We start from the raw sequence: 21,221 nt of genomic DNA on the forward strand, positions 1-21,221 counted from the left end.
TGTTCCTCAATTTTTATTTTGTGGCAATCTTTATGTCCTTTGTAAACATGTTCCAGTCTGCAGGTAATATTTTAAAGATTTCTTGCCTGAGGCAATTATAACACGTAGTCATAGACAAAGGTTTTGCTGTTCACAAGAAAACATAAAGCATCTCTTTAGAGGTATACTATTGTTTATGGACCTATTCACAGCTCCTTATCCTCTTGAAATCCAGAGCTCAACATTAGGGGTCCTACCCGCTGAATGAAATAATTTCACATTAGGAATCTTTCAAATCCCTCTTCCACCCCTAATCTGCCTTATCTTAACGGCAGCCTTTTAACAAAAAAATAATAATTGCTATGGATGTTTATTCCTAAAACCAAAGACCACAAAATCCTAAACCTTTCCAAAACAAAACAAAAGCTGTAATAGCAGATATGTTTATGTGTACTTTAAAAACAAAATCTCAGCGAAAGCACATTACCAAATATTTACCACAGCCAAGCTGAAAAGCACATTCACATTAAATGAGAAAAGCAGGAGATATATTTAGCTTTATGCTCCAGTTTATAACCAAATCTGTTTGCCATTTTCCTTAGAGATTAGTTCAGCCATGGCTTTCCATCTGTCATGAAATGCACTACAGAAATAGTCCATTGCTGACACTTAACATGCTTGAGTTAAACACTTTGGATTCCTGCTCATATTTTATTTAGGACCTAAATAATAACTCGTTCTTAAAAGCCTCGTATTTTGAAGTATATTGCAGAGAGACTGAAGGGGTACAAGCTTCATCTTAGCAATATTTAGTCTCCTTTGACTTGAAATTGGCTGATTACTTCAACGGCACATCAGTATTTTCTTGCAAAAATACCAAAGAAGATTGCCACTACAATACTTCATTCCGAAAGATGGGTTTTTTTTTTCAAATTACCAGACTAGTTTACAACCCTGAGATTTCTTAAATTCTCTCATCCAGCCATAATTACATGAAATACTGCTTAGTTTTTGACAATCAACTAGGTAACTACCATCTTTTGTAACCTCCTCATATTAAATCTCATTTGAGTTAAATTCAATTTCTACCAGGCATCAACATTTATATCAACATACTCTTTTCTTCCAACAGCACCTAAGTGATCTACCACTGCCTTCTTCTAGATGTTTTTCCCAGCTCAGCCTACAATCTTGACATTCATCATGATCTCCCATTCAATTACCGATCAGGCCCAACTTTGCTTAATTTCTGGGCACAGACAACATCGGTTTGAGAGCTAAACATGGCTGAAAAGGCATTCTAACAGCAATGATAAATGTTGAAAGAAATGAAAAAAATGAAGCAAAAACAGATTATAAAAGGCAACATATTCTAAAAGTTCCAAACTTTATAATTCAAGGCAGATTTGGGGATTTCCTTAACTAAGATTAAGGTTTATTCATATAATGAATAGGTTTTTAGGAAGGTTGTCTCTTACCACAGCAATATCTCCTCTTCAGACTTAAAGTCAGTCTGAAAGAGAAAATCCCAAGTCTGTGTCTTGTTTCATATACAGTACCAGTAATTTACTGGGAGGCACCCATAGCTGACACATTATTTATGAATACTTGCCAAGATGTTTATATTGGAAATGATTTGCATTTTGCCATTATAAAATATGTACCAGAAATGGAAGCCTGGTTTCTTTTTTAAAATGTTAATGTAAAAGATAGCATTAAAAGAGATGGAAAAGGACAAAGCAAGGAACGAAATTGCACACATTCAAATTCTGTTTTCTGTAGATGTTCAAACAAAAGGCTTCATGGAAAAAATATGCGGGGGTGGGAAGAGACTGGAATGGGTCCCAGGTGATACTTGGCTTAACAATAGATAGAAGGATCTGGAAGTATTGATAGATCACAGGATTAAGATGAGGTAGCAATGTGCCACAGCTGCCAAGAAAGCTAATGCAGTTTAAGCTTCATCAATACAAGTAGTTGTTGACTTACAACTACAATTGAGCTCAAAATTTCTGTTGCTAAATGAGATAGTTGTTAAGTGAATTGTGCCCCATTTGATGACCTTTCTTGCCATAGTTGTTAAGTGAATCACTGCAGCTGTTAAGGTAGTAATATGGTTGTTAAGCGATTCTGTGTTCCCCCTTGACTTTCCTTGTAAGGAGGTCACAAAAGCTGATCACATGACCCCGGGACACTGCAACCATCATACATAGAAACCAGTTGCCAAGTGTCTGAATTTTGATCATGTGACCATGGGAAAGCTGCAAGGATTGTAAGCAGGAAAAACAGCCATAAGTCATTTTTTCCAGTATTGTTATAACTTCGAGTGATCACTAAATGAACTGTTGTAAACCGAGGATCACCTATAATGTCAAAATCATGGGAAGTGATAGTACTGCTCTATGCTGCACTGATCAAACTTCACATTTTGTTTATTGATAAATTCTTAACGGGATGCGAGAATGACCTTGGGAAACAAGGAAGGGACTCAGCCAAGGAAGCAGTCAGATAAGAGGCAACTTAGCCATAGAAGGAATGTGGACATGGCAAAGGTCTGACAAGGGACTCTCCCTAGTTGCTTGGGCAGTAAAGGCAGGGGGAGGGATGTACTTTCGTACCTGTAAGATACTGTTAATGTAACCTTACAATATAGTAGTACTAGTTCATCTGGGAATGCTTCCTGTTGGGATTACCTCACAAGGTCGACATCACCACAATACAAGAAGGACACTGAGAAATTGGAAAAAGTGCAGAGAAGAGTATTAAGGACGATAAGATGCTTGGAGGCTAAAACGTACAAAAAGAAATCAAAGGAACTTGGTTATATTCAGCCTGAAGAAAAGAAGTCCGAAGGGAGACATGATAGCAGTCTTCTAATACGTGAAGGGATATTTCAGTGGAGGGAGGAATATATTCTCTGGACAAGAACCAATTAATCAAAGCTTAATAAATTCAAACTTGAAATAAGGAAGAATTTCCCACAAGATCTATTAAAAAGCTGAATAGCCCCTTTCCTGAAATTACAAGAGCTCCATCACTGGAAGTTTTCAAACAAAAAGCAAAAAAGCAAAACAAAACCCCGCACAACCATTTGTTCAGGATGGTTATCAGGATACCTGAACTGGGCAGGAGGTTGGACTAGATGGTCTTCATAATGCCCTCCAACCAGTGGTGGGATTCAAATAATTTAACAACCGGTTCTCTGCCCTAATGACCAGCTGGGTAGGTGGGGCTCGGTGGTCATGTGACTGGGTGGGTGTGGCCAACTCAATGTTACTCACGTTGATGGGCGCTTCGCTTTAGCTGTTGCAATGTAATAAGGGTTAACCGGAGAGGCAGTTTCTGTAAGCAGGGCAATAAAGATTAGCCTAGAAACAACACCAGAATGTTTCCTTCCTGCCTTCCTTACAGGATTAGCCTTGTAAAGTGGGACAAAAAACAAAATAGGATTTCTTCCAACAACTGGTTCTCCGAACTGCTTAGAAAGTTAACAACCGGTTCTCCCGAATAGGTGCGCACTGGCTAAATCCCACTACTGCCTCCAACCCAATGATACTATACATTTCCAATCTACTGCTGCCCACATGCTGGCATAATCGCATGTTGTAGCATGGGAAATTGCTGTGAGCTTAGAGAGCAGAGGCAGCACATTTTGAACTTAAAATACACACTTCTGGTATGCCATGTGATCCAAACTTTCAGTTTCTTTATCGTTGTTATGTTGATGCTACAAAGGTTGATCTAAATATATTTACTGGCAATATAGTGTTATTCTCTTCCTAGTTTAGGTACACTATTTAGGTACCAAGTATGACAGGACCATACCATTTTAGCTGCATATCCTCACTAAATAGCATGCCAATTCCTCAAACAAAACCAAGATACACCAGGGAAATTATTGTAAAAGCACAATACTATTTCACAGCAGGAAACTAATAACTACTACAAACTCCAAGAATTACTCAAGATAAGTCACGGCAAATTTGTGAAATTAGTATTATCCAGGCACATCAAGGTCAATCCCTTCCATTTCACCCCACTACCATTCTTTTTTTTTTATAGAAAAAGTAACATACAAAAGAACAGCACTCACGTTGAAGTGTCATATTTGGCCTTGGACAAAGCACTCTGTACAGGGTTTGTAAACACTATTTCACACTGCAAACAGAAGGTCACAAATGGGAACAAAATCAGCAAAATCAAAAACTGGCGGACCCCGTAGCAAACATTCTCTTGATGTTTTAAAAAGTTGCAACCCTAAAAAAAGATTCATTGAAACAGGGAGGGAGGGAGATATTCAACACATTATCATCAGCAAGATGCAACCAAAGCCACAAATATTGTGAAGACAAACGTCTCTTGTTACCTTTTCGAAGGACAAGCTGCAGCAAGGTCTGACTCTTTAACGTCTCCGAGTCCATTGGCAACTCCATTGCAAGAGTCCTTTCTCATCACCCCTCCGGGAGTCCTTTCTAAAAACTGAGCATCTTCTTTGATACGTTGCTGGATCATTGGAGTGAGTGGCATTTCAAAGCTGAAGTAGCTCTCAGGCTCAGAATATAATGTTTCTAGTGACTCGGCACTGTAATATAAAGATGTATTGTCCAGAATGCTTTCAAACTGGGAGCTGTACACATCTGTTGAGATTTCAGAGAGTTGCCCAAGGACATCTTCCATTCTCCCACTGAACCCTTCTTCCTCCTCCATTAACCTAGGAATCAAAATTGTTTTTTTTTTTAAAAAAAGTGATTTAGTTTACTTTGTAAGCATACATGTGAGCATGTTCACATTTTCTCATAACGGTGGTTTCATGCAGACACATACAAACAGCCATTCCTTTTGATCGTTATGTACCAGTGTTTAACGTCTGTTTACAATTGTCTTGATGAAAAACAGACACTTTTGTCTTTCTCCCTGTGACTTTCCATCCCCCCACATTCAAACCCAGAATGGAGTAGAAACAAAAGTCCCTGCGATGGGATGATGTGTGCTAAGAAACATCAGCTCATTGTGTTCAACTAGGGGGAAAAAGGCGCATTGTGTGTCTCTATTTTAGATTACTTTTCAGAGATTCTGGAACTATTAAATCCTCTCTTCCAACAGCTCAGGCAATTATTTTTTCAAAAAAGCTACAACAGGAAAGATTAGAACTAGAGAGAGAATATGTACTTGGAAGCCTGGAAGATAAATGTTAGAGTCTTCTTTCCTTCTTTTTCTTATATTCTACAATTAATGCATTCTCAAGGTTTTAAGCTCAAAAAACCTCAAGAAAGCATAATGGTGTTTCTGCGCTGAATAGTTTTTCCATTATCATTATTAATGTTATATATACACGTATGCATATCTGCAAGATTTCAATACTTGCTGGTTTGCTCCACAACACTCTGTCACAACGCCATACCTTTGGTAGGATTGAAACAAGATTGGAGTATTTAGAAACTGACACAGGATCTGTTCTGCTTCTGAATAGACTGGGACTATTCCAGGACCTTTTATCATTTATGGTGGACATGTAACAAAGCAAAGAAATATTGGAGTAGGGTTCATCTTAATACAGAAGATTCTCAAACTGAATATGATGATGAAACCCAAAACTTTTCTTTTTGAGTTTAATGGAAAAAGACTTGGGGCGGGGATGGGAACTTTGATGTTATACAGATAGTGCTCAAGTTACAACAGTTCATTTAGTGACCTTTCAAAGTTACAGCGGCACTGAAAAAAAGTGACCTATGACAATCTTCACAGTTACTTTTGCAGCATCCCCATGATCATGTGATCAAAATTCAGATTCTTGCCAACTGGTTCATACTTATGACCGTTGCAATATCCCAGGGTCATGTGATCCCCTTTTGCAAACTTCTGACAAGCAAAGTCAAAGGGGAAAGCAGATTCACTTAACAACTAGGTTACTAACTTATCAACTGCAATGATTCACTTAACAACCTGGACAGGAAATGTCATAAAATGGGAGAAAACTCACTTAACAAACAAAAATTTTGGGTTCAATTGTGGTCATAAGTCGAGGGCTACCTGTATATGTTGATAGCAGCAGGATTACTTTATGCACAAAAATGGAAGGATACTTCCATTATTATCAGTGGTGGAATTTAAAAGAAAATTACTACTGGTTCTGTGGGAGTAGCTTGGTGGGTGTGGCATGGCTTAGTGGGCATGGCAGGGGAAGGATACTGTAAAATCTCCTTTCCCTCCCCATTCCAGGGGAAGGTTAGTGCAAAATCCCCATTTCCTCTGATCACCTGGGACTTGGGAGGCAGAGAACAGATGGGGGCGGGGCCAGCCAGAGGTGGCATTTACAGGTTCTCCGAACTACTCAAAATTTCCACTACCAGCTCTCCAGAACTGGTCAAAACCTGCTGAATACCACCTCTGACTATTATGTAAAAAGTAAAAAGCTGAGGTTTGATGCTATTATCTTATTTTACTCTACCAAAGTGGAGTCGGAAATCATCACCTTTTCTTTCTTTTCCCCCTTTCCCTACATTTTTCCTTTCCTTTCTCCCTCCCTTATTTTCCTACTACTTTCTTTTGTATTTTTGTATTTTATTTTATAAACTAATTTTAAAAAAACAGGAATTGGAGCATTAAAAAACTAAGACAAGATCTGCTCTGTTTCTGAATTGATTGATCTTGACAATGCGCAATGGACATCACAGAGAAGAACACCTATTCTGTTTGTGGAAGACCTAAATCTTGGCTAACCAAACTATTTTGTCCTTTCCAAATTAGCCCCATCAGCAACCAAGCCAAGGAATAAGAGAGTGTGGAAATGTAAAGTTAATATCTTTTAATCCTTCCATGTGTCTTCCCCAAGGTGCAATCTGCCTCAATCTTAAAAATCTCTAAAAGCATTAAGCCCCTGCACCAGTGCCTGCCGGGAACACCAGACACCGCTCTGGTACGGTGTTCTGGAGGGCCCGCCCGCCTTCCTTACCTGTATTTGAGGTCTTCAACGCTTCTGCGCACCTGCATGGTGCGTACGGCGCCTGCACGACACTCCACCAAGCAGCTGGAGCATCGAAGAAGCAGTACAGGAGGCACTGCGCGCATTCATGTGGTGGATGCCGGGCCCCGTTGCACCGTATCAGTTACAACAGGATCCAGAACCCACCACTGCTCTGCACGTGACATAACACTTTCAAATTCTTAATTGTTCTTTTAAAAAATCAAGAGAGGACTTTGAAAAAAGACACAAGGATGTGCCCTCATTCTTTCATTCCTCTACTCTGGTGATTGGCCTAAATCTTAAATTGGCCTTCGACTGTTCAGTTATTTATAGTACTTAATAGAAAATAGGGTTTCCTTTTAAATATGATTCAAAACTAGTTAACTAATGGTATTCAAGAGGATCTTAGATGTTCAAAATAAAAGCATCACAAGTGCCAATATTAAATTGCATCACAACTAAGACCACTGGAGATACCTTATATTTTTCCTCTATGATTTCCTTAATCATTGGTCTGATTCATACATGAAGCTAAAACTAACAGGTTTAGCTTGACTTCTTATGGTTTATTTAAAAAAATACCCTGACATAATATGTATGAACTCAGAAGTCATACTAAGCCATAATTGAATAGGCTTTGGTTCATGATTTACCACTTATCAAAACAGCTAACTATGGCTCAGTTATTGTAGATGACCAGGTTGAGCCAAGTCAAGTGCATCATCAGTTTAGAGACTCTTCACACCCACCCAGATCTGTTCATTCTTCCCTGAATTCTTTTTTTAATACAATTTTTATTTTCAGACAAACACAAACACACAACACATATAACATAAAAGCCTCTTCAATTACACATAGTGTGCCGATTGGTTACAAAGTCTTCTTCCCTGAATTCTGTTGAATTCTCTTATCTATGGCAATTTGCCTTGACCGCTAATAGTTTCGGTTTTTGTTTAGAGCAGTGGTAGTCAACCTGGTCCCTACTGCCCACTAGTGGGCATTCTAGCTTTCATGGTTGGCGGTAGGGGTTTGCTGTAACTCTGCTTTATAAATTTTATAAAGTAAAGTTACTTCCCTACTTTATAAATCACCATTACTGTGGAACCGATGGGCGGTTAGAAAATTTTACTACTACCAAAGATACAAAAGTGGGTGGTAGGCATAAAAAGGTTGACTACCCCTGGTTTAGAGGCAGCATGAAATAAACATATTCATTTTTAATCTAACTCTGGCTCCCAATTTCCTGTTGCTGACAGTTATGTTAAGTAAATCACTGCTCTGTTTTATATGTGTATCAAATTATTATCCTTACACCAACTATAAATTGTTATTGGGGTAAGTGACTTGGAAAATCCTTTCATCCATTTAATTATTAGATCAAATAAAAATTATTCTCATGAGATATTCTATGATGGTAAGCAGTATAATCCACATCCCTCATTTTGTAAAGAAAAGCCAACCCATGCTTAGTCATAGCAGAGCCCACTTAATACTGATAAAGCAGTTGCTATGGCATCCAGAAAGCTAGTTATTAGAACAATTTAACTAAGGTACGTTACAGTCAAGACTCCTGCCGTTGTGTTTACAATTAAATTTATCACATTACTCATTTCTACATTTTGTTTATATCATTAAATGTTTACTTACCATGTAAATTAAAACCTATTTATGCAAACTGTGATTAAAGAACATACTAATAAATCATTCATAGTATAATGACCCCATCTGCTTGTTAGAACAGCAAAACAGTTTATCTTAGGAAAGAAGAGAGCTTGAGCTGAGTAAAAAGTGGGAACACTTCATTAAGGGAACCCCTTAATAGGCACATGGACTAAGGATATAATGGAGATTTATCTTCTTAGTTCCGGAATAATGGTTTTTGTGTTTCTACAGGCAGCTTAATATTATTCAGCTCTCTAAAGCAATTTCCATCAAATCTGGGTACCATAAGCATAGACAAAGAAAAGAATTGTGGGAGTTGTAGGAGGAAAAATCTATTGGGACTATAGATTATCTAATTCTGAAATTAAAGGCAAATGGAGACAAAGTCTTATTCTAAGTGACCATAAATGCCTCTCTTGGCACCAACTAAGTTATCTATCCAGTTATCTTTTTATATGACTTAAAAAATTCTTTTTTTTTTCAAAAATCGTAAAATGGCATGCTGTCAGGTTGGCATGATGCTTTCAGCATCATATTCATTTATAAAACTTTATTAAGTACCAAACATGAAATATTCTTAAGAAATAAAAGTGATGCACAGCTACAGCTCAGGGTTTGGAAGTACACTTAAACCAAACATAAAGTATGAAGAGCAGAGAGCATCCTGTGTGAAAGAGACAAAAAACAGGTTGTAAGTAATATTCTGGGAAGTCAGTGCTTCCCATGGCAGCCCTTTTGTGAATGGACCAGCCTTTCCACCCAGCAATCATTTTAGGAGAAAGCCCATAATATCCTTCCAACATTCCTAATGTGTCACAAAGTGGCTGAGATGATGCAGAATATTGTGGATTTGTAGTAGTTACACGCAGTCTTTGGTTTACAGCATAATTGAGCTCAGGATTACGGTTGTTAAACCATGTCATTAAACAGATTATCATGTTACAATCCTGATTTTATGACTTTTTGTGGCAGTTGTTAAGTGAAGGTGGTGGTTTTTAAATGAAAACCAAGCTAGCATCCAAATCAAGACTTGTCTCAACTGGGATTTTGCCTGATCTGTTAAGATTATTTAAGATCCCCAGCCAATACTGCCAGTTATATTGGTTGTCCGATATACTGAAAGAGCACTAAATTGGCCAAAGTTAAACTAAAATGCTTCTAATATAGAGATGCTTCAGCACATAGATTCTCGGAGTTGTCTCAAAAGCCATGCGGAAAAACCTCTTCCCTTGCACATATATTCACGGATGATCATTCTAGTTTCCTCTTTGACTTCTCAATTTCCCATTCTGCTGACAGTAATCCCACGATTGAACATGTTGGCCTGTGCCAAACTGCCAGAACAGCCAAAATAATTGAAAAGGAGCAAAGGCAGTTGCATTTAGCATTTCAAACAGAGTCCTGTGGCTGGCATGGGATCAAAATTTGTTGCTGTACATTCAAGCTTTACTGTTGCTGCGATAGAAGAATCCAAGGATTTTCAAAGCAAAAGCACAAAACAGAAGTTTGTCTACATTTAAGCAAGAATGGCTCTAGATGTCAGTCCACAAGATAAACTCATAGAGTATGGTTTTTGAGGGGGAAATAATTGACATAAAAACAGTTATTAAAAGCAATTTCAATATGATGACCCAATTGGTAGTTGGATACATTGGGAGAGAATTTGAAACAGCTTTCTATTGTTTCTACTGAACTTTCTCTTTGTTAAAATTATTTTATTTTTTTTCTTTTCCTCTCTTTTTTTTCTACATGATTATATATATTTACAGTATTTTTTGGAAAAATTAACAAATAATGGTTATATCAATGTTAACATTAATATTTAGAGTTTTACAGAGATTTTTTAGTTAAAGTGATATAATGAACCTAGTTCTACACATTTAACTAATTTAAACTTTATGATAAATGCAAATCCTTCATTTATTTATATTTTATACTTCGACCACTCTGTCTTCTTTCCTCCTTTTTTCTCTTGTGTAGCAATTTATTCTATTCTTTTGTTTTGATAAAATTATTTTAAAAAAACAAAACAAAGCCAAACCACTGTTCAGAACATGCAAATTACAGTACAAATAGTCCTTGAGTTACGACCACAATTGAACTCAAAATTGATGTTGCTAAGTGAAACATTTGCGTGTTTGTCTCATGTTACAGTTTTCTTGCCACAATAGTTAAGTGAATGATTGCATTTGTAAAGTTAGTAACATGGTTATTAAGTCAATCTGGAGTCCCCAGATTGTCAGAAGGTCGCAAAAATTGATCACATGATCTCAGGACACTGCAACCATCATAAATATGAATCACTTGTCAACCATCTGATCTTTGATCATGTGACCGAGGGATGCTACAATGGTCATAAGTGAAAAATGGTCATAAGTCCCTTTTTTTCAGAATGGTCACAAAATGAACTGTTGTAAATTGAGGAGAAGTAGTACTTGTTTTTAAATGCACAAAGCATATTAACACTTAACACATCAGCATATGGTACAAACATGGTTTTTTTTAAAAAAAACAAGATTTGGAAGAATCGGTGAGGCAATTTCACAAAATAATTTGAAAATTACTGCGATGGTTAAATATGAAGGTGATGTGTTACATATTCATCCTCCTAGTCAAAACAGCTACTAATATTGATTCTCTAATGGTTGGTTTAAGGGGCTGCTATGATGAGCAACTGCCAACTCCCCAATCCTTTTAAGAACTCTACTGGGAATAGACCAGTAAAATACTTTAACTGCTTCTATCTTTTTTTTTAAAAAAAAAGGCTTATAGAAGTTTCTGGAAATTTCCCATCTTTCTCAGTGCATTTATCCTGATTCAGCTGGTCCCTATACTAGTTCTCTCACTCATGGAAAGGTCTTCAAACTTGCAGGACCTTCATATTGCAAAATATATCCCCTCCTCCATGCATCCCATCCCCATGCATGTGAAGAAGAACAGGAGGAGGAGTTAAGCGAGTCATCAGCTTAGCGTCGTTACATTCCCACGAACAATTTAAGTCCAACCTTTTTTAAAATTTTGCTGACCCTTATCTGATGCCAATTTAATACTGACCGTTTGTTGACTAGATTATTGTCAGGAGCAAGGAATCAGCACCGTAGGTTCAGTTGCAGTTAGGAAGATTTATTGCTCAGGCCTATACACAAGAATCTAGTTAACTAAGGTTCAATAGTAAATTCTCCTACAGCATGTGACTTTATGGAAGGTTCTTCACTTGAAAGTTACTTTCAAGGACCCCAGAGAAATTGTGCAATGCCCTCCACTGCCAGAGGCTCAGCCATTGCATTTGTTTTACACAACTATATCTCCGGTTTCCAACCAGGGTAAACTAGGTTTCTTATCTGTCTATAGCAGGGGTAGTCAACCTTTTTATATCTACCGCCCACTTTTGTATCTCTGTTAGTAATAAAATTTTCTAACCGCCCACCAGTTCCACAGTAATGGTGATTTTATGAAAACCTAATGGAAATTTTTAAATAATGCTATGAATTTTTTTAAAAAAGTCAATTAAATTTAAAAAAAGGAAAGTGCTTCAGCATCGGACAAAACCCCTACCGCCCACCATGAAAGCTGGAACGCCCACTAGTGGGCGGTAGGGACCAGGTTGACTACCACTGGTCTACAGTTGTGAAAAAGCTTTGTATGATGTGATTTTCTGATTACTGTTGTTTATGTACAGTTGCTATAAATAGTACTTTGCTCCACTTTGCGTAGTTTGTGTGGAGCAGCACTACCAAATTTGAAATGTCATGTCCTCTCCATCTCAGAACAATGATGGGACCACATATCAGCAAATTCCTAAATGATTAAAGAAATCAATGTTATCAATATGTTCTCTACTTCCCCTTGCATTAAACATTAATACTAGTAAATGTTGTTACCTGTTCTTGTCTGGCCCAGGCTGTCCTTCCTGAGCCCAATCCTTTTTTTTAGTTCCAGAGGCTTCACCTTCTTCACCTCTTGTCGAGGTTGTCAGTGATTTGAGGTTTTTCCAGGATACATTCCAAGGGCGATCAGGCAAGCCAATTAATCCTGTTGGAGGAATGTATGATGTGTGATGGTTTGACAAGTTGGAGAAAGTTCTCCTTTCTCCACTCTCTATTTCAGAGTGTCCCTTTTCTTTCTGTTCCTCGGCTTTTTGTATCCAAAGAATTTCCACCCCTTGAAATTCCACATGTTTGTTTGTTGCTGTCTCTTTTGATATCCTCCTCTCGGGGAGCGGTTCTGCTTTTTCTTCATCACCCATGGCAAACTCCCGTTCAAATTCTGCCCAGGCATCTCCGACACCACCATCAATGCCCAGGTTTTCATCCTTCGGACCAGCCAAAGGTGTGTAACTACTCCTTTCACATATTTTCTGGGCTTCCTTAGTTCCACCACCAGAAGTTGGAAAGGTCGCAGGCTGAACTTCCATGGCTAAGATCATAGAGTCTTCCTCCGTGATCCAGTACAATTTCCTCTCTGCCATTAAATCAGATGGAAGAGGCATTTCTGAAGGCTTTTCCTGGCCTGCAAGAATTTTTTCCCTAGCTGCCTCTTCAACTGCTGTCCCAGACCTTCTCTCGCTTTCCATCTGCATCTCTGAACCAGGAACTTTACTGTCTTCATCCTTGGCCTTTTCTGATTCTAAATCTTCAGAAATCTCACTCTGTTTGTCAAGAAGCTGAGTGTGTTCTTTTTCTTTGGACAGGCTTTGCAATGTTTCAGAAGCTGTTTCCATTCCATTACCAGAACTGCCATTTTCATAAGGTTCGCAGAGCATCTGATCACTCAGATGTCCATCCAAAGCACTTATATCTTCCCCATGAATCTCAGATGATTTCTCCAGCGTCTGGGCTTCTACAGACCCGTATTCCGGGAATTCATTGATGTTTTGTGGGAGAAGAGCGCTACCTCCATGGCTACCTGCAAAAATAAATAGAGAGCAAAAGAAAAAGGCAACCACTTAATTCCATTAGCAATATTGTGCCTACTCTTTTCCTAAATGGAAACAGTGATGTGTTTTGGCCTCTTTGGCATTATGTCATTTTTAATTTAATCTTTCTTTCCAGGCTTGCCTTTAAGGCATGCTGTATTTTGGATAAAAAACTTTCCAAGTCAAGGTAGCTAAAGCACATATTGAAATATATTCATTTAATGTTAAATCCTGCTCATAGGGAGCTTTGGGACTCTTAACAGAAGATTCTCAGTAGACCAAAATGATGAAGACTCTTTTGAAGGAAACTCTAATTCATTAACTAATTTCATAAATTACCCACTTGATGGCAAGAAAAAAGATCCTTTGCCCTATAAAGCTCACACAGTCAGTACTATGATAGAGAATTTCACAGCAGAAATGGGTAATTTCATAACTGGAAAGCAATTTATAAGCTGCATGTATGAAGAAGCCAATGGAACATGCTGAGTGTCATCACACTATAATTATTGAATGCCTTTATCCTAAGGCAGAGGCAGGAAATCTTTACAAGTCGGAGACTGAAGGTTAATATTTCAACAACTCAGCAGTTCAGTCTAAGTCTTCCGAAAACATGGAAATGTTATTTCTAAAGAAAAGTGTTCTTTTACGATTCTGGGGTTTTGAGAGAAGTTAAGAGTAAGAATAGTATGAATGTTGTGTTTTAATTATGTATTTGTCTTATATGTTAAAAGTTTGTCTCCCCCCCCCTTTTTAATTTGTAAGCCGCCCTGAGTCCCCCCAGGGAAAAGGGCGGCATATAAATAAACTTAAAAAAAAAAAAGAGTGGGCTAGGTTGCTTTTCTCCATCACCAAGGTCTTCATTTTCACGCCTATCCTTATTTTAGAGCAGGGGTAGTCAACCTTTTTATACCTACCGCCCACTTTTGTATCTCTGTTAGTAGTAAAATTTTCTGACACCCCCCCCCCTCCGGTTCCACAGTAATGGTGATTTATAAAGTAGGGAAATAACTTTACTTTATAAAATTTATAAAGCAGAGTTACAGCAATCCCTAACTCCCACCATGAAAGCTGGAACGCCCTCTAGTGGGCAGTAGGGACCTGGTTGACTACCACTGTTTTAGAGTTTTGATCACTGAATATGACTGAAAATTAACCCACACTCACCACTGCATTTTTGAAGTGCCTATTTTGGGATTCTTGGGGTCGCAAATGGAATGCTGGAAGCTGCACACAGCCCTCAGGTTGCCAATACATTACCTAATTTATGAAAGGTATTTGATCATATCCATGTAATCACTTTGATATTGATCAAAGCCAACCGTATTATCCATTCATTTCTATCAGTACACAATCATTGTATTTAAACTGCAAATGCTCATTTACAACGTATGATTTTATGTGCTTCTATGTATGCTTAAGGTTTTATGAAGAAAATAGTTCAGGACAAAATTGTCCCTAGTGTGACTTAGACTGTAGGCAGCTTTGTTCTACTTTGTTTCTGGGACTGGTGAAAATTATCCTGCAGTTTCTTGGAAAAGTTTTTTTAGAAGTGGTTTGCCATTGCTTCCTTTCTAGGGCTAAGAGAATGAGGTCGCCCAGCTTGTTTTGTGCCTAAGGCAAGACTCATAGTGCCTGGATCTTTAGCATAGTACCTTAACTACTACATCCAAATGTTTCTCATAACATTATTAAGAATCAATACTTATTCATTCACCATGTATACCCTAGACCCATGATGGTGAACTTATGGTACGTGTGCTGGATGTGGCACGCAGAGTTATCTCTCTGGGCACCCCAGCTGTTGCCCATTCCTCTTCCAGGTTCCAGAGTGCATATGTGCACTGGCCAGATGGTCTTTGTGCATTCGGGAGTGCCGGAAACTGGAAGAGCAGATCTCTGGCACGGATGCGGGCACTGAGAAGCTGAGCTTCCAGTTTCCAGGGCACACATACGCGCCGGGCAACTGGTCTTTGCATGTGCATGCAGGTGCAAAACCAGAAGACCAGGTGTTCGAAGTTCCTGTGCATGCCAGAAACCGGAGGCACCGGGGACCTTCTCTTCCAGTTTCCGGCGCTCCCACACATACACACACTCCTGTTTCAGCACTCATTGCTGAAAAGGTTAGCCAACACAGGCCTACACATATCTTACCATTCCTAGAGCTCCATCAGCTATTATATTAGAAATAACTTATATTTCAATTCTTCTTTAATTGTCAGAGATTATCATTCTTTATTGGGAGCCACCTGAATACTGAGAGAAAAGATGTAATGCTTTCTTTCTATTTTATTTATTTATTAGATTTTTACACCTCTTTTATTACTTTGTATGTAACTCAAGGCAGCAAACACAAGGCTGAAAGAGAGTGACTGACCCAAAGTCACCTAGCCAACTTTCATGCCTAAGGTAGGACTAGAACTCATAGTCTCCTAGTTTCTAGGACAGCACCTTAATGACTATACCAAATTGTGCTTGTAATAAAGACAGCACCTTTGCCAAGCAGAACAAAGTTTAGGGGAAAAAGTACATCAATGGCTGCTTCTTCATGCACATCAGCGAAGATGCTACTACTGGTAGAGACAGGTCTCATCAGAGAATAATTAAGTTCCCTTCCAAATCATAAAAGAAGAAAAACCAAAATATAAAATTGCAAAACCCAAAAGACTAAAGTATAGTTGAATTCAGAGAATTATTCTTTGGTGAGATAACAATACAATCAAATTTTAGAGCAGGGACTTTTGGAGTTTATTTTTTGTTCCTTTTTGTCTAGATTTGTTTCCCACACCTCTTATTCTTTAGTCAGTAATCTTCCCCATTTGCCTTGGACAGCCTAAAAAATAGAAAAGAAATCTAGTAGCTCCTTTTCAACTAACATTTTATTAAAAGCATAAGCTCTTTGGTGAGCTGCAGTTTCCTTCATAAAAAGCAAGCTGCAGCTAATGGAAAAGTACAGTATTTGTTTTAGCATGATTTATTAGTTGGAAAAAATGTCCTCTTGATTTTTTGGGTTACTATAAACTAAAATGATTCTCCTCTAACAACAGCTGAAGGTTCATGGGTGCATTCATTTACACTATTTGCAGGGCTGACAAAATCTATTATTTCTCATTTCCATTATGCTGCTGTTAACAGGAACGTTATGATTACTAATTACGTTGTGTCTTTGCCTTTTTTTAAATAAAACCTCTCAAGAAGAAAACAATTAGAATCCATTTTACATCAAAGGACATATTTTGTAATTGATTTTATCCAACCGGAATCTGAAGCAGGTGAAAAGCCAAAGCAATCGGAAAAAAGAGCAGCCGTGCTTGGCAGATTCCCACATGCATCCCTTTCCAACCACTGCAGGTCATCCATACAAGTGAACAGATCAGTCCATTTTTCCATCCTTGTTACTTTTCTTTGTCTTCATGCATAAATCCACTCCATCCCATCTGCATTCACCTGCTAGGTTGGGGAGAGGGTGGTTCTTTAAAGAATAGTCCACATGGAAAAACATGTGCTGAAGACGCCAGCCTGCTGTTTTAAAACACCTTTTGTGGCTATGCTTAAGCCAAAACTACAATCAAGCTGCAGGGAGCAGCAAAATACAGAGAATGGCTGAATGCCAAAGAGCAAGAATGTGTGATTTCAAAATGCAGACAAGCATTGCTACCTGGTCACTTCAAAATCAGGCCTCCCATCCCATCTTTTCCTTGAGGAAATCCTATAGGAAGTCATTGTTAAAGGCCAGCAAAAGGGCTCCCACTAAATCCAGAGTAGGAAACTTATCTTTTTTATGGTTAAACAGGCCTATCCTCCTGCAGTATTTGGGATGGGAGGAAATCCCAAATAACAGGGGTCACCAACCTTTCGGACCTCAGGGACCACTAAATTCATAATTTTAAATCCGGCAGACTACTAATATGATCTGCCTAATGACAGGATGGCTGGGCGTGGCTAGGTGGTCATGTGGTTGAGTAGGCATGGCCAACTCAATGTCACTCACATCAAGGGGTGCCTTGTCAGTCTCTACTTGCCCCTCCCAGCCACTCCTCCCTCCTCGCCCGGGCTCCTTCGGGCCCCAATAGGAAGCAGTTGTTGGAGCTAAGCAGCCACCATGAGAAAGAGTTGGCAAAACAGCTGGCTCAGTTCAAATTGGATCTGACCAAGAAGGAGGCTCAGCAGAAGCACCTCAGCTGAAAGCAGAACACAAGTTGGAATTTCTCCCCCACCCCTGACCCACACAAAAAGACCCCGAAGGGGGAGACTCTCTACAGCAACACAAATTTTCATTGCATGTATCCGTCCCAGGGGCCGTAGTTTGAGGACCCCTGATTTAGTGCAATATAAAAAATGCAAATAATTTTTCTGCGGACCACCAAAATTTTCTCACAGACCACCACTTGGTGATCACTATAACACCCATTTATGCTGGGACTCTTGGGGTGGGGGAAAATAAATGGTTCTATACGATGCTCTGGAGGGCCCACCCGCCCATCCACCTTCCTTACCTGTATTTGAGCCAATCAGGGCTTATGAGCACACGCATGGAGCGTACGGCACCTGTGCGATGCTCTGCCAAGGAGCTGGAGCGTCGCGGATGGTAAGTACGTATGCACGCGCTGTGCGCATGCTGCGTGCATGCATGTGGTGGACACCCAGCCCCGTTGCACCATACCGGTTGCAATGGGATCCGGAACCCACCACTGTGTCTTTCCTAAAGGGAAGAAGTGCAAGGCATCCAGACAGGAATGGAATAGGGTGGGTAAGGAATGGCAATGAGATTAGAAATCAGTACAGGTGACCCTTGACTGATAAACATTTTAATAATCATCATTCAGAGTTATGATGGCCTCAAAAATGTGACTTATTTCCGCTTACAACCATTGTACCACTCTCATAGTCATGAGATTGCAATTTGGGCACTTAACAACCAGCTCGCATTTACAGCTGGTTTTTATGTCCTGCAACTGTATGATCCAATTTGCAACCTTTCTTGTCAATTTCCAGCAAAAAACACTCATTGGGGAAGGTCAATTCATTCAACAAATCACATAATTTGCTTAACAATTGCGTGAGTCACCTAATGATCACTGTAAAAATTGTTGTAAAATCAGCTTACAACTGATTTAACTTACAAACTAACTTGTGACAGAAATTCCAGCCTCAAATTGTGGTTGCAAATTGAGGATTATCTGTATGGCAGCTTCAGAGTCAGACTGGCCTAGTGCTACCCATTATAGCATCTTTTCCACATATGCCAAGTGTCAACTTCTCATTACAGGAGGTCATTTTATTATTTCTACTTTGAATATATGTTATTCATTTCTGTGGTGAAATGGTGGCTTGCCAAAACAAAGGTGTTATGAACTTCTTTTTTTTTTTTTGCTTTGTTTTGTTCTTTGTTTTGCATAAACTTCTACACTGGTGAAGCTGCTAGAAATTAAGAAGTTGAAATGTATAATTGTGCAGGCTTGGAGTTTGTCATAACTTGCAAATTTTAGCTAGTTGGACGCAATCAGGAATGTAGAAGCAATTGAAAAATGTGGAATGACGGTGAGACCGAGGGGTGTGTGGAATGTTAATTGTGTGCTTAAGGACTGAAGTAATAAACAAGGTTGCCTTAAAAGCAGGATCTTAAGTGCAAGTTGGTCCTGCAACTGTTATGTAGAAAAGCAACTTACTGTGCCCTAAGCAAAGCTTTGTGGAACAGAAAGACCCAGCATAGGATCTCTGGCTAATAAACCCTTAAGCCTGAAAGAAGTTTTGGTTTCTATACACATAGCTTAGTATGCACAATAGCTATCAGATATCAAGAAGTGTTTTTCTTTATATAAATATAATGGCGTGTCAGTTATAAATTGAAAAACCCAAAGTTAATTGAAGCTTCTTTCACACAGTCCTTACAGACAAGCCAATACAGGTAGTCCTTGACTTATGAGCACAACTCAGCCCAAAATTTCTGTTTCTAAGCAAGACAGTTATTAAGTGAATTTTGACCCATTTTACCACATTCCTTGCCATAGTTGTTAAATGAATCACTGCAGTTGTTAAGTTAGTAACAGAGTTGTTGAGTGAGTCCCCATTAACGTTGCTTGTCAGAAGGTTGCAAAAAGTAATCGAATGACTCTGGGACATTGCAACCTTCGTCCGTTGCCAAGAATCTGAATTTTGGTCACATGACCATGGGGGATGTAGTAATATTCAAAAGTGTGAAAAATGGTCATGTCACTTTTTTCAGGGCCATTGTGTCAATGACCACTAAGCGTATAGTTGTAAGTTGGGGACTACCGTGTTTCCCCCAAAATAAGACAGGGTCTTATTTTCTTTTGAACCCCCCAAAATAAGCGCTTGGCCTTATTTCCAGGGAGATCTTATTATTTTTGAGGTGCAGGAGCAACGAGTGTGGTCACCTCATGACTGCTGCTGTGTTGCAATATTTTCAGGGAGGGCTTATTTTGGGGGGGGAGGGCGTATTTTTAGCACATGCGCTCAAAAGCCTGATTGGGCTTATTATCCAGAGAAGTCTTATTTTCAGGGAAACAGGGACCTGAATCCCAGTAGATCTTCATCCCACTGCATCCCTTCATTACTAAAAACAGAGTGGAGCAGCGGTCAGGGAATTAGGATTTGGGGGACAGGTTCAAACTCACCAACTTCTTTGGGCTAATTGCTTTCTCTCAGCCCAATCTATCTCCCAAGGTTGTGGTCAGAATGAAACAGGAAGATCTAAACCTAGAGCAGGGGTAGTCAACCTTTTTATACCTACCGCCCACTTTTGTATCTCTGTTAGTAGTAAAATTTTCTAACCGCCCACCAGTTCCATATTAATGGTGATTTATAAAGTAGGGAAGTAACTTTACTTTATAAAATTTATAAAGCAGAGTTTTAGCAAACTACAACCACCCACCATGAATGCTGGAACGCCCACTAGTGGGCAGTAGGGACCAGGTTGACTACCACTGACCTAGAGAAACACCATTTGAGCTCCTTGAGAAACATTAAGGCAGTAAGTCTAACAACTCAATTAATGAAAATGCAAAGCAAAGCATTTGGTGCACTCAGAAGCACTAAGCAGTATTATTATTTCATGCCAAGCACTGTGGCAAAGACTTTGCTTCTCTAAAGAAGAATTCAAGGGCTATTTATCAGCTGGAAACAAATGCATGAGGCCATCCCACTTGATTATGCACTCACACAAAACGAAATCCACAAAAGTACTATTCTGTGGCCTGATGGTGCCAGCCTCACACCACCACTAGTCTTTTCACCACCCACCGATGGTGATGATAATAATAATAACAACTGACTGAAAGGTTCTCTGCAATTGCCAGAGACGAGTCCTAATGTGGGACTCAGGCAGCAAAGTTTCGAAAAAGCCACCAGCTCTTTAAGGGATGCCCCTCCCCCTCTCCATCAAGCCATAGAGCATCATGTCTGGTTAAAGCAGCAAGCGCATCACGTCAATCCTTCCTTTCCCACCCCCCAACCCACGCAAAATAACCATCTCCCAAGAAAAGGAACATGATTCAAATGCTAATTCACCACAAGAGAAGCAGGGAGGCAGCCAGATAGTAAAACTGAACTGTGTAAGTTCTTCACAACCCACTGCAGGTAACCATTTTGTTATGATTCCACCCCCTTGTCTTCCCCCCTCCCTCTGCACACATACACACACCCCACCTCTACATTTGATCGTATAGATAGTCCAGAGGT

General features: G+C 39.2%; 1 protein-coding gene across 1 annotated transcript in view; it reads right to left on the reverse strand.

Annotated features, from left to right (window-relative positions):
• Window positions 1-21,221, reverse strand: part of LOC116506592 (PH and SEC7 domain-containing protein 3-like) — a 213,896-nt gene that overhangs the window by 171,258 nt on the left and 21,417 nt on the right. Inside the window, exons 3-4 of the mRNA XM_032214413.1 lie at window positions 12,487-13,510; window positions 4,346-4,690 (exon numbers count right to left, since the gene is read on the reverse strand). Coding sequence (XP_032070304.1) covers window positions 4,346-4,690; window positions 12,487-13,510 — 1,369 coding nt within the window. The remainder of the gene's footprint in view (window positions 1-4,345; window positions 4,691-12,486; window positions 13,511-21,221) is intronic.

The sequence above is a fragment of the Thamnophis elegans genome, chromosome 3 (genome assembly GCF_009769535.1).
Source record: "Thamnophis elegans isolate rThaEle1 chromosome 3, rThaEle1.pri, whole genome shotgun sequence".
In the NCBI taxonomy this organism is placed as follows: Eukaryota; Metazoa; Chordata; class Lepidosauria; order Squamata; family Colubridae; genus Thamnophis; species Thamnophis elegans.